Source organism: Martes martes (genome assembly GCF_963455335.1).
Source record: "Martes martes genome assembly, chromosome: 16".
Lineage (NCBI taxonomy): Eukaryota > Metazoa > Chordata > Mammalia > Carnivora > Mustelidae > Martes > Martes martes.
In genome coordinates, this window is record NC_137904.1 from 48603591 (window position 1) to 48620147 (window position 16557).

Here is a 16557-nt window from a genome sequence, read left to right on the forward strand (position 1 = left end):
CACAGACCAGAAGAATCTACTGTCAATAGCAACAAGAAATGTTTACTAGTTCACAGATTGAAAAGAATCCAGGCCACTCTACACCACAGAAAATTTTTATAAAACCCCTAGATGTCATGACACAGTGAGACTAGCAAACTGCCAAAACGGAGGAAGGACACTATTTCCCTATGAGGTTTTTTGTTTTTGTTTGGTTGACGGTTTTTTTGTTTTTGTTAAGAGCAGAGTCATGATCAAAAACTTTCTTTTATTTGACAGTAATATATTGTTTTCTTGCTTTCCCAAAATCAACACTTCAACCTTTAAGAAAATAATTTGTATCTATACGACTACTAATAAAAAACTGAGACTCAAATGTCGATATGAGAAACCTGCCAAATACCCTTTTTCTTCTTTTCTGGTACTTTGGTAATTCAGAAATTCTGAGGAATAGACAAGAGAAAAATGGCACAACCTGATAGTTATTTTTAACGTACATTGCTTTCCTTAAAAACAAACAAAACAACAACAAAAAACCATGGCAAAGTTCTGCAGTCCAATTACATACTATAACATTTGACAAACACTGAAAATCCACTGTCCAAATATTAACGGTTCCAATGATTCTCTCCCCTCGTCAGCAGTTTTCTCATCAGCAAATATAGTGTAAAAGCTCTATCATAAGAAAGATTTCCCTTCAAACGAGCTATTTCTCTGCTCTCCTTTACAGAAGCATTCTTTCAAAGTGTTACCCTAAACAATTCCCTGCCTCCCATCCTCTCCTGAACCCAATCCAAGCAGAATTTCACTCTTTTCCCATTAGCAAAACTGCTCACACAGATCTCCAGCAGCCTTAACCCCACCACACCCAGCAGCCAGTTCACAGTCTTCATGGACCTGGACCTGGCTGCAGCATCTCACGCATTACCCTCCACTTCCTCTCTGACACGTTACTCATTTACCTTCCAAGTATGTGTCTCACTTTCTTCGTTTTCCTTCTACTTCACTCTTCACTCCTTCCCAGTCTCCCTCATCCTTAGGCTGCCTCAAGGCTTAATTCCACCTGAGCTCCCCAGCAGTCCCTATTCCCTTCATCTGCTACATTTTTCTCCCCAGTACTTAACACTATAGGACATACCATTATACTTAATTTATTGTTTTATTTTCTGTCTCTACCCACTAGAGTATTTCAGGAGCGCAAACATTTTTAACTGTTTTTGTTTAGTGTTGTATTCCCAGTGCACAGAACAGACCTAGCTCACTGTAGGAGCTCAATAAATATTTGTTGAATGAGTGAACCAGTGAACAATAACAAAAGTCCTAACAGTAACAGCCGCTTTGTACCAGTAACTTATCAGCCACACACCCCACATAAGCAAGTCACATGCACTTCATTAAATTTCAAACAACCCTATGAGGTCTCTGAGGCTTGCAGGGAAGAGAAGGGTTTGGGAGGGGAGCTGGGAGCTGTTAACACGCTCTGAATCACAAAACTACCATATGGGAGTGCCAGGATTCAAACCCAGGTTTATCCTCTTCAAAGTTAATGCTCTTAATTACTGCATGGTATTAATTTTACTGAAGTATTATTTCATTAGTTTTGGAATAAATCCAATTCTGTTACTTGAAGAGGGAGCAATCTAAAGTTTCCTGCCCTCGTGAATTTATCTCCATTTTCTCTGTGAAGACAAACATTATTTAGTTACATCAATTTAAAAATTTTAATGGAGATTCTTATTCGAAAGGAAAGCATGCCACATCACCATTTTCAGTGATAACAGAACAAGTGGGAAGCACATCACCTTCCTTCAAAGTGCTGATGGCAGCACTTAAACTTCTTTCCTCCCATTTCTATTAAAAGTCTCACGTCAGTGATTTCCAAAACTGACTAAAGAACCACCTGGGAGTTTTTTGTTTTTCTGAAATCAAGAGTCCCAGGCCCAACTTCAGAACAACCAAATCAGAATCTCTAGGAAACAGGTGTCAGGAACTCAGTATTTTCTCAAGCTCCCCAGGAAACTTGGGTGGTTCGCCAAGTTTGGAAAACACTAGTTAAATGAACCAAAGTTGGCAAGAGACTAATAATTCTATCTGAGCCTGTGGCTCACCATTTAACAATGACCAAGTCTCACTGGTACTGACCTTCCTGGAAAGAGGAACGATGCTGTTGGGTCGGACAAGTCTTCGTTTCTTACAGCTCAGCACAGGACGTGTTCGGGCTGCCACACAGGTGCCATCAGTTGATGAAGAAACTAGATTGAGTCGTTGCTTTTTTTGTAACTGTTCTTCAGCATCAGAGATGTCACCTGGAATGTGGTCTGCCAAGATAGGCTGAAGACTATACAAGGGGAAGGAAGAATATTCACTTCTCAGAAAACAAGGAAACAAAGCCTCTAATACTGGTTCAACCTCCTCTGCTTACACATGTTCACAGACACAAGTATCTAGAGCAGATGCATGTCACTTAATGTGTGTGTGCAGCATCTATGCTTAGTTTTAAGATTCCTGGTGGACAATAACACCAGGAATCTGAAAAAGTGCAAGTCAGTAAGTGACCATCTCAGGTGCCAAGTGATTAAGCTCTCTTCTACAAGAGAAACGCAAATAAAGAAATTCGAGAAAATTGCAACTGGTAAGAAAATTATTAATCTTGCAAATGTTAATGAGCTGCCTCAGAATCAGTTCTTCTGTGAAATTCAACTTTTAGGGATGGGTACATATCCTTCACTTGCAGAGGGATTCCTTCAACTTTCATACAATCCAGATTTATATACCTAGCTTTTAGGGAGCTAATCCACCCTAGAGTAAAAGAGTTTATGTAAATACTTCTCAAGAAGTCTACCAAGACTAGGACCAACCATGACTCACAAAAGTAGAACCTTGTATTTTTTCCCCATGGTGAGTTAATTTTAGGCTACAGTAAGTAAAAGGGAAATACATTAAGCATGCTAATTAAAATAGACCTGATACAGTAAGAAGCATGCACAATACTATTAAGCAATAAGGTTTTTGTCTTTAAACCAGGGTTAATCCCAGCTAAGGATAACTAAGAGCCCCTATTCATCTTTTACAAGCCCACTGCACGTAGGAAGTAGAAGACCTAAAACTTACGTGTTAATAACTCCATTGACAGGTCTCAATGCTCCACATGATTTGGTAGATAATGACTCTGAAGGATGACCAGAGGCACCATGGTTTTCCAGTGGCTGAGAAACAGACTCAATCTAAAGGAGAAAGATAAAAATACATGATAACATTTAACCAACAGCATCCACACTTCATTTAAATGAAACACCCCAAATTTCTGACAGCCAACCTGCAAAACCAAACATGTATGACTGAGGGGGAAAAAGTAAGAGAACTGGCTTTTGTTTTGGAATGAAGAAGGGTAAGGAACCAAAATATTCAATAGACTAATATTAAATGCTAAATGATGGGGAAATGCTTTAATGATGCCATGGAACAGAAGCTTAGCAAAATAATAACATGGTAACAAGAATATTCAAATAAGGGTCAAGAAGGATACACAGGTTCAGTATCAAGGCAACTAAGACCATGTAAATGTAGTTAATACCTGCTTAACTTCACAGTATATGCTGGAAACCTCCTTCTAAAAAACCATACTTTGTGTAAATATATATGCTTATGCTAAAATAGAAAAAAATTAATAAAAGCTCCCTGAGTAACTAATTACCTAATGCTATCAGTTAGTAACCACTGTCTCTGGACTACACAAAGCAAATATATGCTTAGGACATAAGCTGAAAAAAGAAGGGAGGTGGGAAAGAATCTGGAGAAGTTTGAATTTGATTATTTCAAAACACATCATGTATTCATTAGGCTCAAAAGGGAAGGTACAGACATGAGATGTCAGTCATATGGAGTGTCTGAGTTACAGCCAATAAAGCCATAGATACACTTATCCCTCCACTTGTATTGCCGGAATACCACAGAGAAGTGGTGGTCTTTGTTTCCTTAAACTCAAAATGACTTTAGGGTGTGCTTAAGTTCTCCTCCCTGTAAATGCTACCAGTCCATATCAAAGCCAGTATTTTAAGGCTAAAATTCTGTTTTTCAGTATTGTTCAATTTCCTTTTGATCTTTTTAACCCCCAGGGAGAAAACACCAAGGATCTGCAGAACAGAGCAGCTGTAGATAACTATCAAGAAGGGAGAGGGCAGGGAGCCTGGGTGCTCAGTAGACTGAGCGTCTGTCTTTGGCTTAGGTCATGATCCCGGGGTCCTGGGATCCAGCCCCATGTCGGGGTCTCTGTTCAAGGGAAAGCCTGCTTCTCCCTCTCCTACTCCCCCTCTGCTCTCTCTCTCTCTCCCCTTCTGTCAAATGAATAAATAAAATCTTTAAAAAAGAAAGGACAATAGACTGGTAAACTAATTAAAATGTTTCCTTATGAATTAACCAAAAAGCTAGATCAAAGTATGTAAGCAGGGGCGCCTGGGTGGCTCAGTGGGTTAAAGCCTCTGCCTTCAGCTCGGGTCATGATCCCAAGGTCCTGGGATCGAGCTCCGCATTGGGCTCTCGCTCCGTGGAGAGCCTGCTTTCTCCTCTCTCTCTGCCTGCCTCTCTGTCTACTTGTGATCTCTGTCAAATGAATAAATAAAATCTTAAAAAAAAAAAAAGTTTTTCAAAGTATGTAAGCAGAAAAGACATAAGCAAACTACAATGAGTGAACACCGGGAAATGTTCTTAGAGTTAGCTTGTACATGTACTAAAGTACCACAAAAATCCTCAACAATCAATCAATAATACCAGTATCATGGCAAATTTGGCACACATACTCATTGCCTTAAATGCTTTCCTCTCGGAAAGTGGTGTTAAGTAGCAATATTTATAAAGATGTTCATATCACTTAATCCTAAACATTTATCTAAAAGAAATAACCCAATAAACACATTTCCCAAAATCTCATATACTAAGATGATCACTGCAATGGTATATATCAATAATCAAAATGCTTAACATCTGAGGCAGTTGTAAATTACACTACAGCAAATCAGAGTACTAAAAATAATCACAAAAGACATTTCTTCTTCCTTTATACCAAAAGAATATTTAAAGGTTAAAAAAAAGTCTTTTATGTAGAATTGATTTTAGAAAAAGATTAAATTCAAAATATTTTTAATATAACTGTGATGACTATAAATGCACATACACAAACAATGACAGAACAAAAGAAAATGTTAGAGACAAATTTTTTTTAAAGATTTTATTTATTTATTTGACAGACAGAGATCACAAGCAGGCAGAGAGGCAGGCAGAGAGAGGAGGAAGCAGGCTCCCTACTGAGCAGAGAGCCTGATGCGGGGCTCAATCCCAGGACCCTGGGATCATGACTTGAGCCGAAGGCAGAGGCTTTACCCCACTGAGTCACCCAGGCGCCCCAAGTGACAAATTTTTTAGATAATATTTTTACATTAAAAAAACAGAGGGGCGCAAATTAAAACCGAAGGTAACAGGGAAAACATTATTTAGCACAGAAATGTTTGTCAATGATAAACAGCACATAACAAGCAATCAAGAGCATGAACCTCAGAGGGAATGTGCCTAGCTTCTAGTCATACAAGGACACACTCCATAATCAGAGGACCATGAGATAGCCTATAATCACACTGAGATCCAAAAGCAGGGCATTGGGGCAATTAGGTTCATCATTCACTCTCAAATGTAAAGAGCTTAAAATATTAACCCCAATCCTCCAACAGTGCTCCACTGGAAAAAGAAAAACAACTCACAACACGCATAATTTTACTTAAAGCTACTTAAATGCATTCACAAGAAAAAGCAAACACTCTCTATCCTGCAGCCCAGAAGGGTGCAGAGAGTAGAGATACAGTAATGAACACTTCCCCAATGTTAAACCCACATACTAACTTAAGCTTGATCATCACCACTGCAGTGGTTTACATCATTAGGGTTTTTAGGAAACTAATGCATGACTCAGATACAGTCTTCCAATGGGAAACTGTAAAAAGGATAAAAGACTCTCAGGCTCTCCTGTCCAGAAAGCAGGACTTACTATTGAGCTTCTCTGGAACTGTATGTGGTATTCAGATACATTCTAAGGGTACATGCATCCTACAGCCAGAAAGAGAAGAGTAGAATAGCTGAAGAGGTAAAGAATATCTCTTTAATTCCACATTTCCCAAAAGAACAGACTCAGGGGATTACCTTTAAGGGTGATCTTAAAGTACAAGGAGGGTTACTGAAGTGGTTTCTTTTCTGACTGAAGGAATAAAGTAACACAGCAATGAGATTCAAATTTGTTATTCGTATTAAGCAGGCATCTGTCTGATTCATCATTCCACTCTTTTGGCCAGACCAATTAAGTATGACAAAGAGCCTTTAGAGAAAAGTTAGGTTAAATTATGGCCTTATGGGGGTAGATTTTCTTGGGGTCTAAGAATCCATACCCACTCAACTTATTCTGCCAGGAAGTAGAGAAAGCAAAGGGTAAATATCAAAGGCACACACTTAACAACACATAATCTGTAATTTATGTGTATCTTTAGTTATTCAATGAATGTCAGGTCATAACTGCTTGAAATACCAATTTTTTAAGTGTAACACGTTTGTTTAGAAAACCTGACAGTTCCATTTTGGTTCCATTTTCTGACCGTTATCAAAAAAGAAAGAAAAACCTAACAAATTCAACTTTTATTCTTGGTTGAAAATAAATTAACCTTTTGGCTTTATATCAATTATTTCATGTTTCAAGCTCATCTCAAAGATACTTAATGTAGTCTTGTTTAAAATCACCAAAATATTACTGGCCCTCAACGGTGTACCACCAGTCATTTCCATGAACTAGTACCATCGCCAGGAAATTGTGCTAAATTCAAAGTGGAACCTTCTGAAAATTCTACTTCCATCAAGTAAGTTACTTAAGTTTCCACTTCTGCATACTGGGACCATATATGCCTCACTTTCCTATGTCTCTATAATGAGGTTAAAAGAAAATCTCTACAGGGGTGCCTGGGTGGCTCAGTCAGTTAAGCAACAGACTCTTGGTCTCAGCTCAGGTCATGATCTCAGGTTTGTGGGTTCAAGGCCCGTACTGGGCTCCACGCTCAGCAGGGAGGGAAAAGCAGGGAGTCTGCTTCTCTCCCTCTTCCTCTCCCTCTGTCCCACCCCCTCCTGTGAATGTGCGCGCTCTCTCTCAAAAAGATAAATCTTTAAAAAAAATCTATACAATTATGCAAAGGTAATTTTGAATTTTTTAAATACATATGTATGTATGTGATCTCTACACTCAACATGGGGCTTGAACTCATGACCCCGAGGTCAAGAGTCGCATGTTCCTCTGACTGGAGCCAGCTAAGCACCCCTGAATCATTTACAGTAAAAAATTTCCATCAGCACAAGGCTGTCACACACAAGTCCAAAGGCTACTGCATCAGAGATTGATATTTACCCACACACTGAAAATACGCATCAAGAAACTAGAGAAGTACAGCGACTACTAAAAACAGTCCTGAATTCTTGTTCAACTTATTTATCCACATCCCTATTTTATAGTCCTAATCAATTTTTTTTTTTTTTTTTAAATATGGTAAATCAAATACTCCTCAGCCCCTATCACTCTACTCTCTATCCCAAAATCCTTGTTGGGCCAATGTACTACTCACCGTCCCTGGTGATTGCAAAACTTCAAGCCCCCACTCCCCTCAAAAAAAGCTATTTTGGCTTTAACCAATGGTAGAAGATTACAGCCTGGACTGTTTAAAAAGCAAAAGAGCTTACATTTTTAGCATGCCTTTCTTCTGAGAAAGCATTTATCCTCTGACCTGTTATCACCACCACTCCACAAAGTAAGGAAGGGTAAAAGAAACGAGACTTATTTTACAAATAGAAATAAACACAAATAATGAAGTCATCTGTCAAAAGCCACAGAAGCAATATTTTGTTGAACAAATTTCAATTTCAAATCCAGTCCTTTATAAAATATTTACCCAGTAATTACCTTTCCTGGAAGAAAAAAGGGAATATAAGAAAATATACATGTCACTTACTCATTTATAAAAAAGAAATAAAGGAAAGCTAATCCAAAAACTAATGAAAATGGCCACCTACAGAAGGTGGGAAGAGTATGGAAAGAAGGGGAAAACTGTCTTTTGTACAGCTCTGACTCTGAGAAATGTAGTAATGCTTCACTTACTCAAAAAATACTAATAAAGGGGCATCTGGGTGGCTCATTCAGTTAAGCGTCTGCCTTTGGCTAAGGTCATGAACCCTGGGTTGTGGGATCCAGCACCATGTTGGGATCCCTGCTTAGCAGAGAGTCTGCTTCTCTCTCCCTCTCCCCCACCAGCTTGTGGTCTCTCTTCCTCTCTCTCAAATAAATAAAATCATCATCATCATCATCATCAACCACTGTGTGTGGGAGAGAAAAACTGGAATATCACAGTAACAAAAGAACCTAACTGTATTATAGAATAATTACATAGCACACTGAAAGGATGAGGGCAAAAAACTTAACTGAAGTAAAACTTCAGAAAATATAATTTTGACTGCATGTTAGAGGGCAAAGGTATTGTACATGATATTGTCCTCTGGTTAGTAAATACATTCTCACAGCAATATGAGCTGGCAATTATGAAATTACTATGTGTGGTAAAAACGAGTATCGATAAGGAAGGAGGGAAGGCTGTGGTGTTGGACTGTTATAAATATGGACTTACAGTTTTTTTAAAAGATTTTATTTATTTATTTGTCAGAGAGAGAGAGAGTGAGCGAGCGCGCGCGTGCACACTGGCAGGCAGAGTGGCAGGCAGAGGCAGAGAGAGAAGCAGGCTTCCTGCCAAGCAAGGAGCCCGATGCGGGACTCAATCCCAGGACTCTGGGATCATGACCTGAGCCGAAGGCGGTGGCTTAACCGACTGAGCCACCCAGGCGTCCCTGGACTTATAGTTTTTAATATATACCACCCACCTGCATACATATGTATGTATATATAAGCTTGAGCATACATATGTTTCCCAGCTTTGTCTGTTGAGAAGTCCTAGAAGCAATGACACCAAGCAGCAACGAGCATAACTAGTACCCAGATCTTGGTTTCTGAACTCTGTTGCCCAATAAAAGGAACCAGGGTTGGAGCAGGTAAAATACAAGATGAGCTTGGAACATCTTTTGATGCCTAAAAGTGAATACTCACTAACTGAGGGGAACATGTTGAAAAGACACAGGAACCAAGATGAAAGAGACCCAATACGAAAAAGTTGTCTCAACAAGTAGAGCAACTGAATAATAGTAACAGATTATATCCATAAAACAAAATTAATATCCATGAATCCATTCTGATATAAACATCTGAATAAATACATAAATAAATGAGAAAAGACAGCTCTCCCTAACAGAATTCCAACTAACAAATACAGAAAATTATTCAGTAAACACTACATAAAAACTGTTGCAGGCCGAACCCACTAGGTAGATGATAAAATTGTGATTAAAGTATAATGAGCAACAGAATACTACATAGTACTTCTCATGAGACAGACATTCATTACAAAGGGAAAAACCCTAAATTTATAGTGGGGAAGGCTGGCAGGCACTGCCTTAACCAAGTGAAAGAAGCTATCACCACCACCATCACATATCCCCAGTAGAGAGCACTGAGAAGGGCACAGTATCACTTCTGTGGTATTACTGTGATAAATGTATAACCTCTAAGAATGATAAAACATCAAGTGACTCCAATCGGGAGGAACATACAAAATAACACACCAGTATTTTTGTACTAAGGCCATAAAGAAAACAAAGAGGGGGAACCATCACAGTTTGGAAGAGATTTAAAGAGAAAGGACAATAAAATACAGATTTTGGACCCCCCCCCAAAAAAAATCAGTGAGAAAATGAGTGAAATTTGAATAAAATCTGAATAGTATTATATCATGTTAATTCCTGGTTCTGATCATTGTACAATGATTATGCAAGTTAACCACACTACAGGAAGCTGTGTGAAGGGTACGTAGGGACCCCATGTGCTACTTTTGTAACTTTTAAGTTTAAAATCATTTTTTAAAAAGATTTTATTTATTTATTTGACAGAGATCGCAGGTAGGCAGAGAAGCAGGCAGAGAGAGAGAGGAGGAAGCGGGCTCCCTGCTGAGCAGAGAGCCCGATGCAGGGCTCGATGCCAGGACCCTGGGATCATGACCTGAGTCGGAGGCAGAGGCTTTAACCCACTGAGCCACCCAGGCGCCCCAGTTTAAAATCATTTTTAAATAGTTTTTTTAAAAGGAGAAAAGTTTACCCAGCATTACTGAGTAAAGCAAATTTCATCATACAAAAATCTAGGATCAGTCTACAGCTTCCTGTCACCTTACAGGATAAAGTATATAAGCTCATTAAGATAAATACAAAATAAATTATGAATTGGCCCAATCATCTAACACTCCATCAAGGAAAAGAATTTCTAGTTCCTCTACAATGCCAGACTCTCTCAAGCCTTTCATATTATACATGCAGTATCCTCCCTGTTGGAAGGGACAAGGACTCAGCACTAGTACATCCTTCTCTATTATGCTACCTCTCCTGACCTCCCTTAGAAGTGAGAATTTGTCCTCTTTATTCCCCCGTTATATGCCTGTTGTAAGACTATGAAAGCTCTCAAAGGAAGATACCTGGTTCTGCTAATAGGTGTTTCCTAGACACACAATAGGGTCTGGAAAAATAAGCTTTAACCAAACATTTATTACGGACCAAATGCTATTAAAAGCATAGTATACTTCTTCAATAGCTAATTATCAACCATTCTAATGAGATACAGAAACAGAGCCACTCTTACCTAATACCCCTGAAGGCTGATATGCATGGAAATTCATACAGACTTTTACAAAGTCATATACTATATGTACTGGGTTAAGTGCTTCAAAATCAAAAACAAATCCAAACCCAAAGAAAGTGAACACCAAGAATGAACTGTAATGTAAACTATGGACCTTGGGTGGCTGTGGTATGTCAATGTAGGCTCATCACTTGTAACAAATGTACCACCTTAGTGGGAGATATTAACCATGGAGAAGACTACCCAGGGCAGGAGTGCCATGCCAGGCAGGGGGTAGACAAGAAATCTCTGTCTTCTGCTCAATTTTGCCATCAACCTTAAACTACTCACCCCAAAATAGTCTTAATTTTCAAAAAAATCAAATACATTAATATTTCTGCTTCAAAAGGTATAGATAATTAAAAATATGAACAGTCTTAACAAATATCACTTCAGGTCAAATTATGCTGCCAAATGACCTTGATGCAGGACTTAGGAAAACCACTTTTGGTTCTCAGAGATCTTTGGAGTTTGTAAATGGAGATAACAAGGACTTACATTATTACTCTCACTTTGCACAAGAAGGTATGGGAAGTGTGGGGTTGGAAAAGCAGTGTTTTACACGCGTCCAACAGGTCAACGTGTCCGGCAGTGTTGTTTGGATCTTTTACTTCCTCATTTTTTTAGTAATTCTATCAATTACTGAGTTAGGAGCGTGAAAATTTCCAAATATGATTATGGATTTACCTATCCCTTTAGTGTGCGTGTACTTACGCTTCATGCATTTGAAGCATCCACCTTCATGACCCTTCTGTCTCCTTGATGAAATGACTGCATTTATCAATGTAAAATGTCCTTCTTTATCTCTGGTATTCCTGTCTTTAAAACTATTTAGCTATTATTAATATACCCACAGGAGCTTTCTTATGCTTACTGTTCATTAAATATACTTCCCCCTGTCCTTTTATTCCCTATAGATCTGAGCTTCCACCTGTTATTATTCACCTTCAACCTGAAGAAAGTTCTTTAACATTTTTCAGTGCAGATATTCTGCCAACAGACTCCTCTTAGCTTTATCTTAAAAGGGCTTTATTTCACCTTTATTTTTGAAGAATTTTTTTTAGTCCTGTATAGAATGTCAAGGGGCAAATCCCACCCCCATTTTAATGACCTCACCCCATCGTTGTCTGTCCTCCATTGTTTCTGAAAAGAAGTCACCTATCCTTATCAATATTCACTTATATGGAATGCATCTTTTCCCTCTTCTGGCTACTTGTAAGATTTTCTTCATCTTTCATTATCACCATGTTATATTTCTCCTGCTTACTATTTTCTGAGTTTCTTCAATCTCTAAAATTATCTTTTTCATTCAAGTATCCAGCCGTTATTTCCGTAACTCCCATCCCTCCCCACCAGTACCATTCAATCTCTCCTCCTTCTGGAACTCTAAGGATACATATTTACTGTTTCCCCAGGACTATGGTCATTTCTGAGCAGTTCTATGTTCAGTCTATTTTTTGGTTGGATACTTATGTGCACTGACCCTTTTTAAAGATTGTATTTATTTGAGAGAGAGAGTATGAGAGAGTGAAAGAACACACATACAAGGGAAGGACCACAAGGAGAGGGACAAGCAGACTGTGTGCTGAGAGTGGAACCCGTGTGGGACTCAATCTCATGACCTTGAGATCATGACCTGAGGCGAAATCAAGAGTCAGGTGCTTAACCGAATAAGCCACCCAGCTGCCCCACGATCCCTTCTCTTCTGTAAGTTTTCAAGCTGCTGTTTAGTTAACAGTACCCTTTTAACTCAGATACTGTACTTTTCAATTCTCCAATTTGTGTTCCGTAAGTTCCATGTGATTCTTCTTTAGTTTTCACCTCTCTGCTTAGATTCCCCCAGATTTACTTTTACTTTAAATCTTCAAACAAAAGTGGCTAGTTAGCTCAGTTGGTTAGTGTGGTGGTAATAAATCTTCAAACATATTTTTATTAGATGCTTTTTATTCTTATTTCCTAATTCCAATCTGAGCCACTTCAGGATCAGTTTCTACTGACTTTTTTCTCATGACTAAAGAAGACATTTTTCTATTTACTGATAGGTCTAATAAATTGTTGTTGTGTAATATACTGTATATGATGTTATAAACTCTAGATTCAATTAATTTTCCCAGAAGCACATTGATTTTTGCTCTACGAGGCAAATTTCTATTTAATTAGAAACCAAATGAACCTTGTATAACTACTTTCATGTTTTCACAGAAACATACTAGAGCCTATTTTGGATTTTCTGAAAATTTATTCCTGTGGTGAATCCCTTAGTCCCAGGAAAGTCTTTAAATCCCAAAGCATGAGCCCTTGGTTTCAGTGTAAGGCCCAGGCCCTAGGTATATACCAAGTCACGACAGAATTCAAACTCCAAAATTCTGTCTTCACTGCAGTGGGCAGTGAATAAATACATTCTGGGGTCAGCTCCTTTCAGCCTACCAACTGTTGCTTTCTACAAGGCTCTATCAAAACTCACTGAATTGAACTTTGTGAAGTTCAAGGGGTTCAATGAGCTGGGGTTCTAAAGTTGTAATCTTCATATTCATATTTAACCAGCCTATTTTCCATTTTGAACCCCAACCAAGGGGTTCAAAGATCTGAGAGGGATTTACATATCCTTAGGTGTGGGACTAAGCCCTCCACCCCTATGACTCCCTCTTTGTCACTATTCCCTCCCTCAATTTCTAGCTTCTTGGCAGCAGTGATCTCCAACCTCTGACAATATGAAAGCCGAGGAGATTGTGGCTCTCTAGCTGAGTTCTAAAAACCCCGTACCAAATGGACTAAGGAGGCCCTCATCTCTGAGTGTGTTTTCTGTCTGAAATTTTGTTGAATTTCTTTGGTAATTCTTAAATGCATTCTTCCCACCTTGTAAAAGGCATAGGTTCCAAATCAGCACTTTTCACTCATTAATTCTTAAATGGAGAAAAGGGGACTACTATTTATTCAGGAGAATGAAGTGGGAGAAGAAAGAAGGAAAGTACATGTTTTAGAACACAGGAGAACAGCTCTCAACAGCTTTATATACTTCCTCTTTCCAGGAACACACCCTTTTTGTTCAGAAGGTTTTTTATTTCATATCTGAATTTATTAGTGCAACAGTTGATTTTATCAGCACCTGCAAGCCCTTAGTTTCTCTCCACCTACTTTTACCTTTCAAACTGCCTTTGAGTTAGAAGTCAGACTGAAGTCTGTTTTTTTAAAGGGGCATTTTTCTAGGAGTTTCTCCCTTCTTCTCCCCCACTACTCTGTGGTTTAAAAACAAAACCCACTCGGGATGCATGGGTGGCTCAGTGGGTTAAAGCCTCTGCCTTCAGCTCAGGTCATGATCCCAGGGTCTTGGGATCGAGCCCCGCATCAGCCTCTCTGCTCCTCGGGGAGCCTGCTTCCTCCTCTCTTTCTCTGCCTGCCTCTTTGCCTACTTGTGATCTCTGTCTGTCAAATAAATAAATAAAATCTTTAAAAAACAAACAAACAAAACAAAACAAAACAAAAACAAAACCCACTCCATATTAAGGAACATTTCCTGCTGTCTCCATAGCTCTAAAAAGGCTCACCCATGTACCCAATCTCTAAAATAATTCAGTTTCCGCCATATCTGTACTGTGCTCATAACCAAAGCAGATATATATAGGTTCAGTCAAGAAACACTCATTTAGTTTGTAAATAAGGCAAAAAGATGATTATGTGTCCTTTCAGTGTAACACTTGAACTTCATCTAAACAAGCCTTCCTAGGATCATATAACTTTCAATAAATTACTTAACTTTGTTTTACTTACTATTTATACCTATTAGGGCTCAGATGCCTCAAGATGGATGTTTATTTTTAGAACACTGAGGAGTTAAAACTCATCTGTGTCTAGTTGAAAACATAACTCCGAAGGTAATGGCTTTATTATTCTTATAGGATATTATAAGTTTTGGAGGCTACTGAGTAATCTCATTCCAGCACTCATCATTCTCACCTTTATCAGTAAGTCACAATGTATATCTTTGAAAATTGTGTTAAACGTCTTGAAACTGTATCTTGAAAGGTTAAAAAAAAATCCTCTTTGGCTTTTTTGGTGAGTTTCAGAAGTGAAGATACAAAAATGAACAACACGGCACAACAAAACAAACATCTTTGACATAATTATTCTTAAACCACAGTCTTCAAATGTTTTTTGAAAGGGAAAAGTAAAAAAGGGGGGGCAATACATACTTCTATCTTAGAAAAAAAATTAATAAGCAAAATAGAAATGGAAATAGGCTGGTTAAATATGAGTATGAAAATTTACCGCTGCCCGTGTCAAGTGTGACTTAAGATTTTTTAAAGCAAAACTGAAGAAGAGGTATAAATCACTTTTCAGAAAAGCTGGATAACAAAAAGGCAAAATTAAAGATGTAGTTTAAGGATTACGTTAAGTGCTACAAATATAATTCTAAGTAAGCCAACTGTATTTGAGCAACCAAAACTACTACATGAACAAAGGTGAACATTCCAGTCCCTACAATATATAACAAACCAGGAAATTTAAAAGGCCTTCCTATAGTGAGAAACACCTGCTTGCTTGGCAGTTGACATATCAGGTACAAGGAAGATGATCTTGACCTTCAAGAATCATACAATCTAATACTAAGCATACTCATGCAAGTGAATAGTGGGTAGGAAAAGGGAGAAATCCCTAAGGGTTGCATGCACATGCACATATGTGAACATGTGTAAACACAATGAGAGACTGTCATGTCCTATCCTTCACAAGCACTGAGGTGAGAAAAACTTAATAAGAGATTGTCCAAAAATTTTTGGAATTCCTAAATATACAAATATATAAATATCTTTACAAAACTCACTCCCAATCACATATGCCTCAGATCTCATGTTTCCTGTACCTCATATTACCAAGCACCAGGTGACCTTACCCATGTTCTCTTATTTGTAAGAACTTCTCTCGTGGCTAGAGCAATCACTAAAACAGTTTAATAATCATTTGTAAAAAATAATTCTATAGATAGTTTATAATGAACTCACACTGTGGACTCGAATACTAACAAAATCTGGCATTCTACTCTTTAATTTCTTTAAAACCATTTTCCAGTTAAGAATCATTAATTTCTTATGTCTTCAAATTTATCCCTGGCTTTAAGTTCTGTCATTAGGAAAGTTAGTTTCTACCATATCACATGAATTCTTGCTTCAAATGATAATAAAGGATAACAAGCTTTGTTGATTTGCAGATGCAAAGACCTAGCACTCTAGCCTCCCAAACAAACCGCTGTCCTGGGACTCTGGAATTTCTAACAAATGACTTAAATCAAGAAATGTTAATATTCATAAAAGCCAATGAACTTCTGGGGGGGGGAAACCTGAAACAAATAAAAAAGCACTCTTGGGGCTCACAAGTTAAAAAAATTAATTTGGGTTCTGAGGAAATAGAAAAAGAGAAGGAAACACGGAAGAGGAAGATATGGGCTAGGCTCTAAGGATACAGAAACTTATAGAAAATGACAGCTTTACCCTCATGACAGAATTAAAGGGGTAACTCAGAGAGAGCTTTCAACATCTTTGTGAGTTAAACCTCTAGTCCAACCTTTTCATTTTGTAGTGGCCCAGAAAGGCTGTTTTACTTGTGAGGGTGTCAGAGCGACATGGTCTCCTGATTCTCAGTAATACCCCACAATGCCACACTTGCTCTGGCTGTTGTCTTGAGTTAGGAGCTGCTTTTAAAGTCAAGGTCAACTACACAGATGTGGAAGGGGCCCTGTG

General features: G+C 38.3%; 1 protein-coding gene across 3 annotated transcripts in view; it reads right to left on the reverse strand.

Moving 5' to 3' along the window:
- Positions 1–16557, reverse strand: part of KANSL1 (KAT8 regulatory NSL complex subunit 1) — a 178628-nt gene that overhangs the window by 30389 nt on the left and 131682 nt on the right. For all 3 annotated transcript variants that reach the window (XM_080827379.1, XM_080827380.1, XM_080827378.1), the window contains exons 5-6: positions 3091–3203; positions 2122–2317 (exon numbers count right to left, since the gene is read on the reverse strand). In XM_080827379.1, the coding sequence (XP_080683505.1) occupies positions 2122–2317; positions 3091–3203 (309 nt within the window). The remainder of the gene's footprint in view (positions 1–2121; positions 2318–3090; positions 3204–16557) is intronic.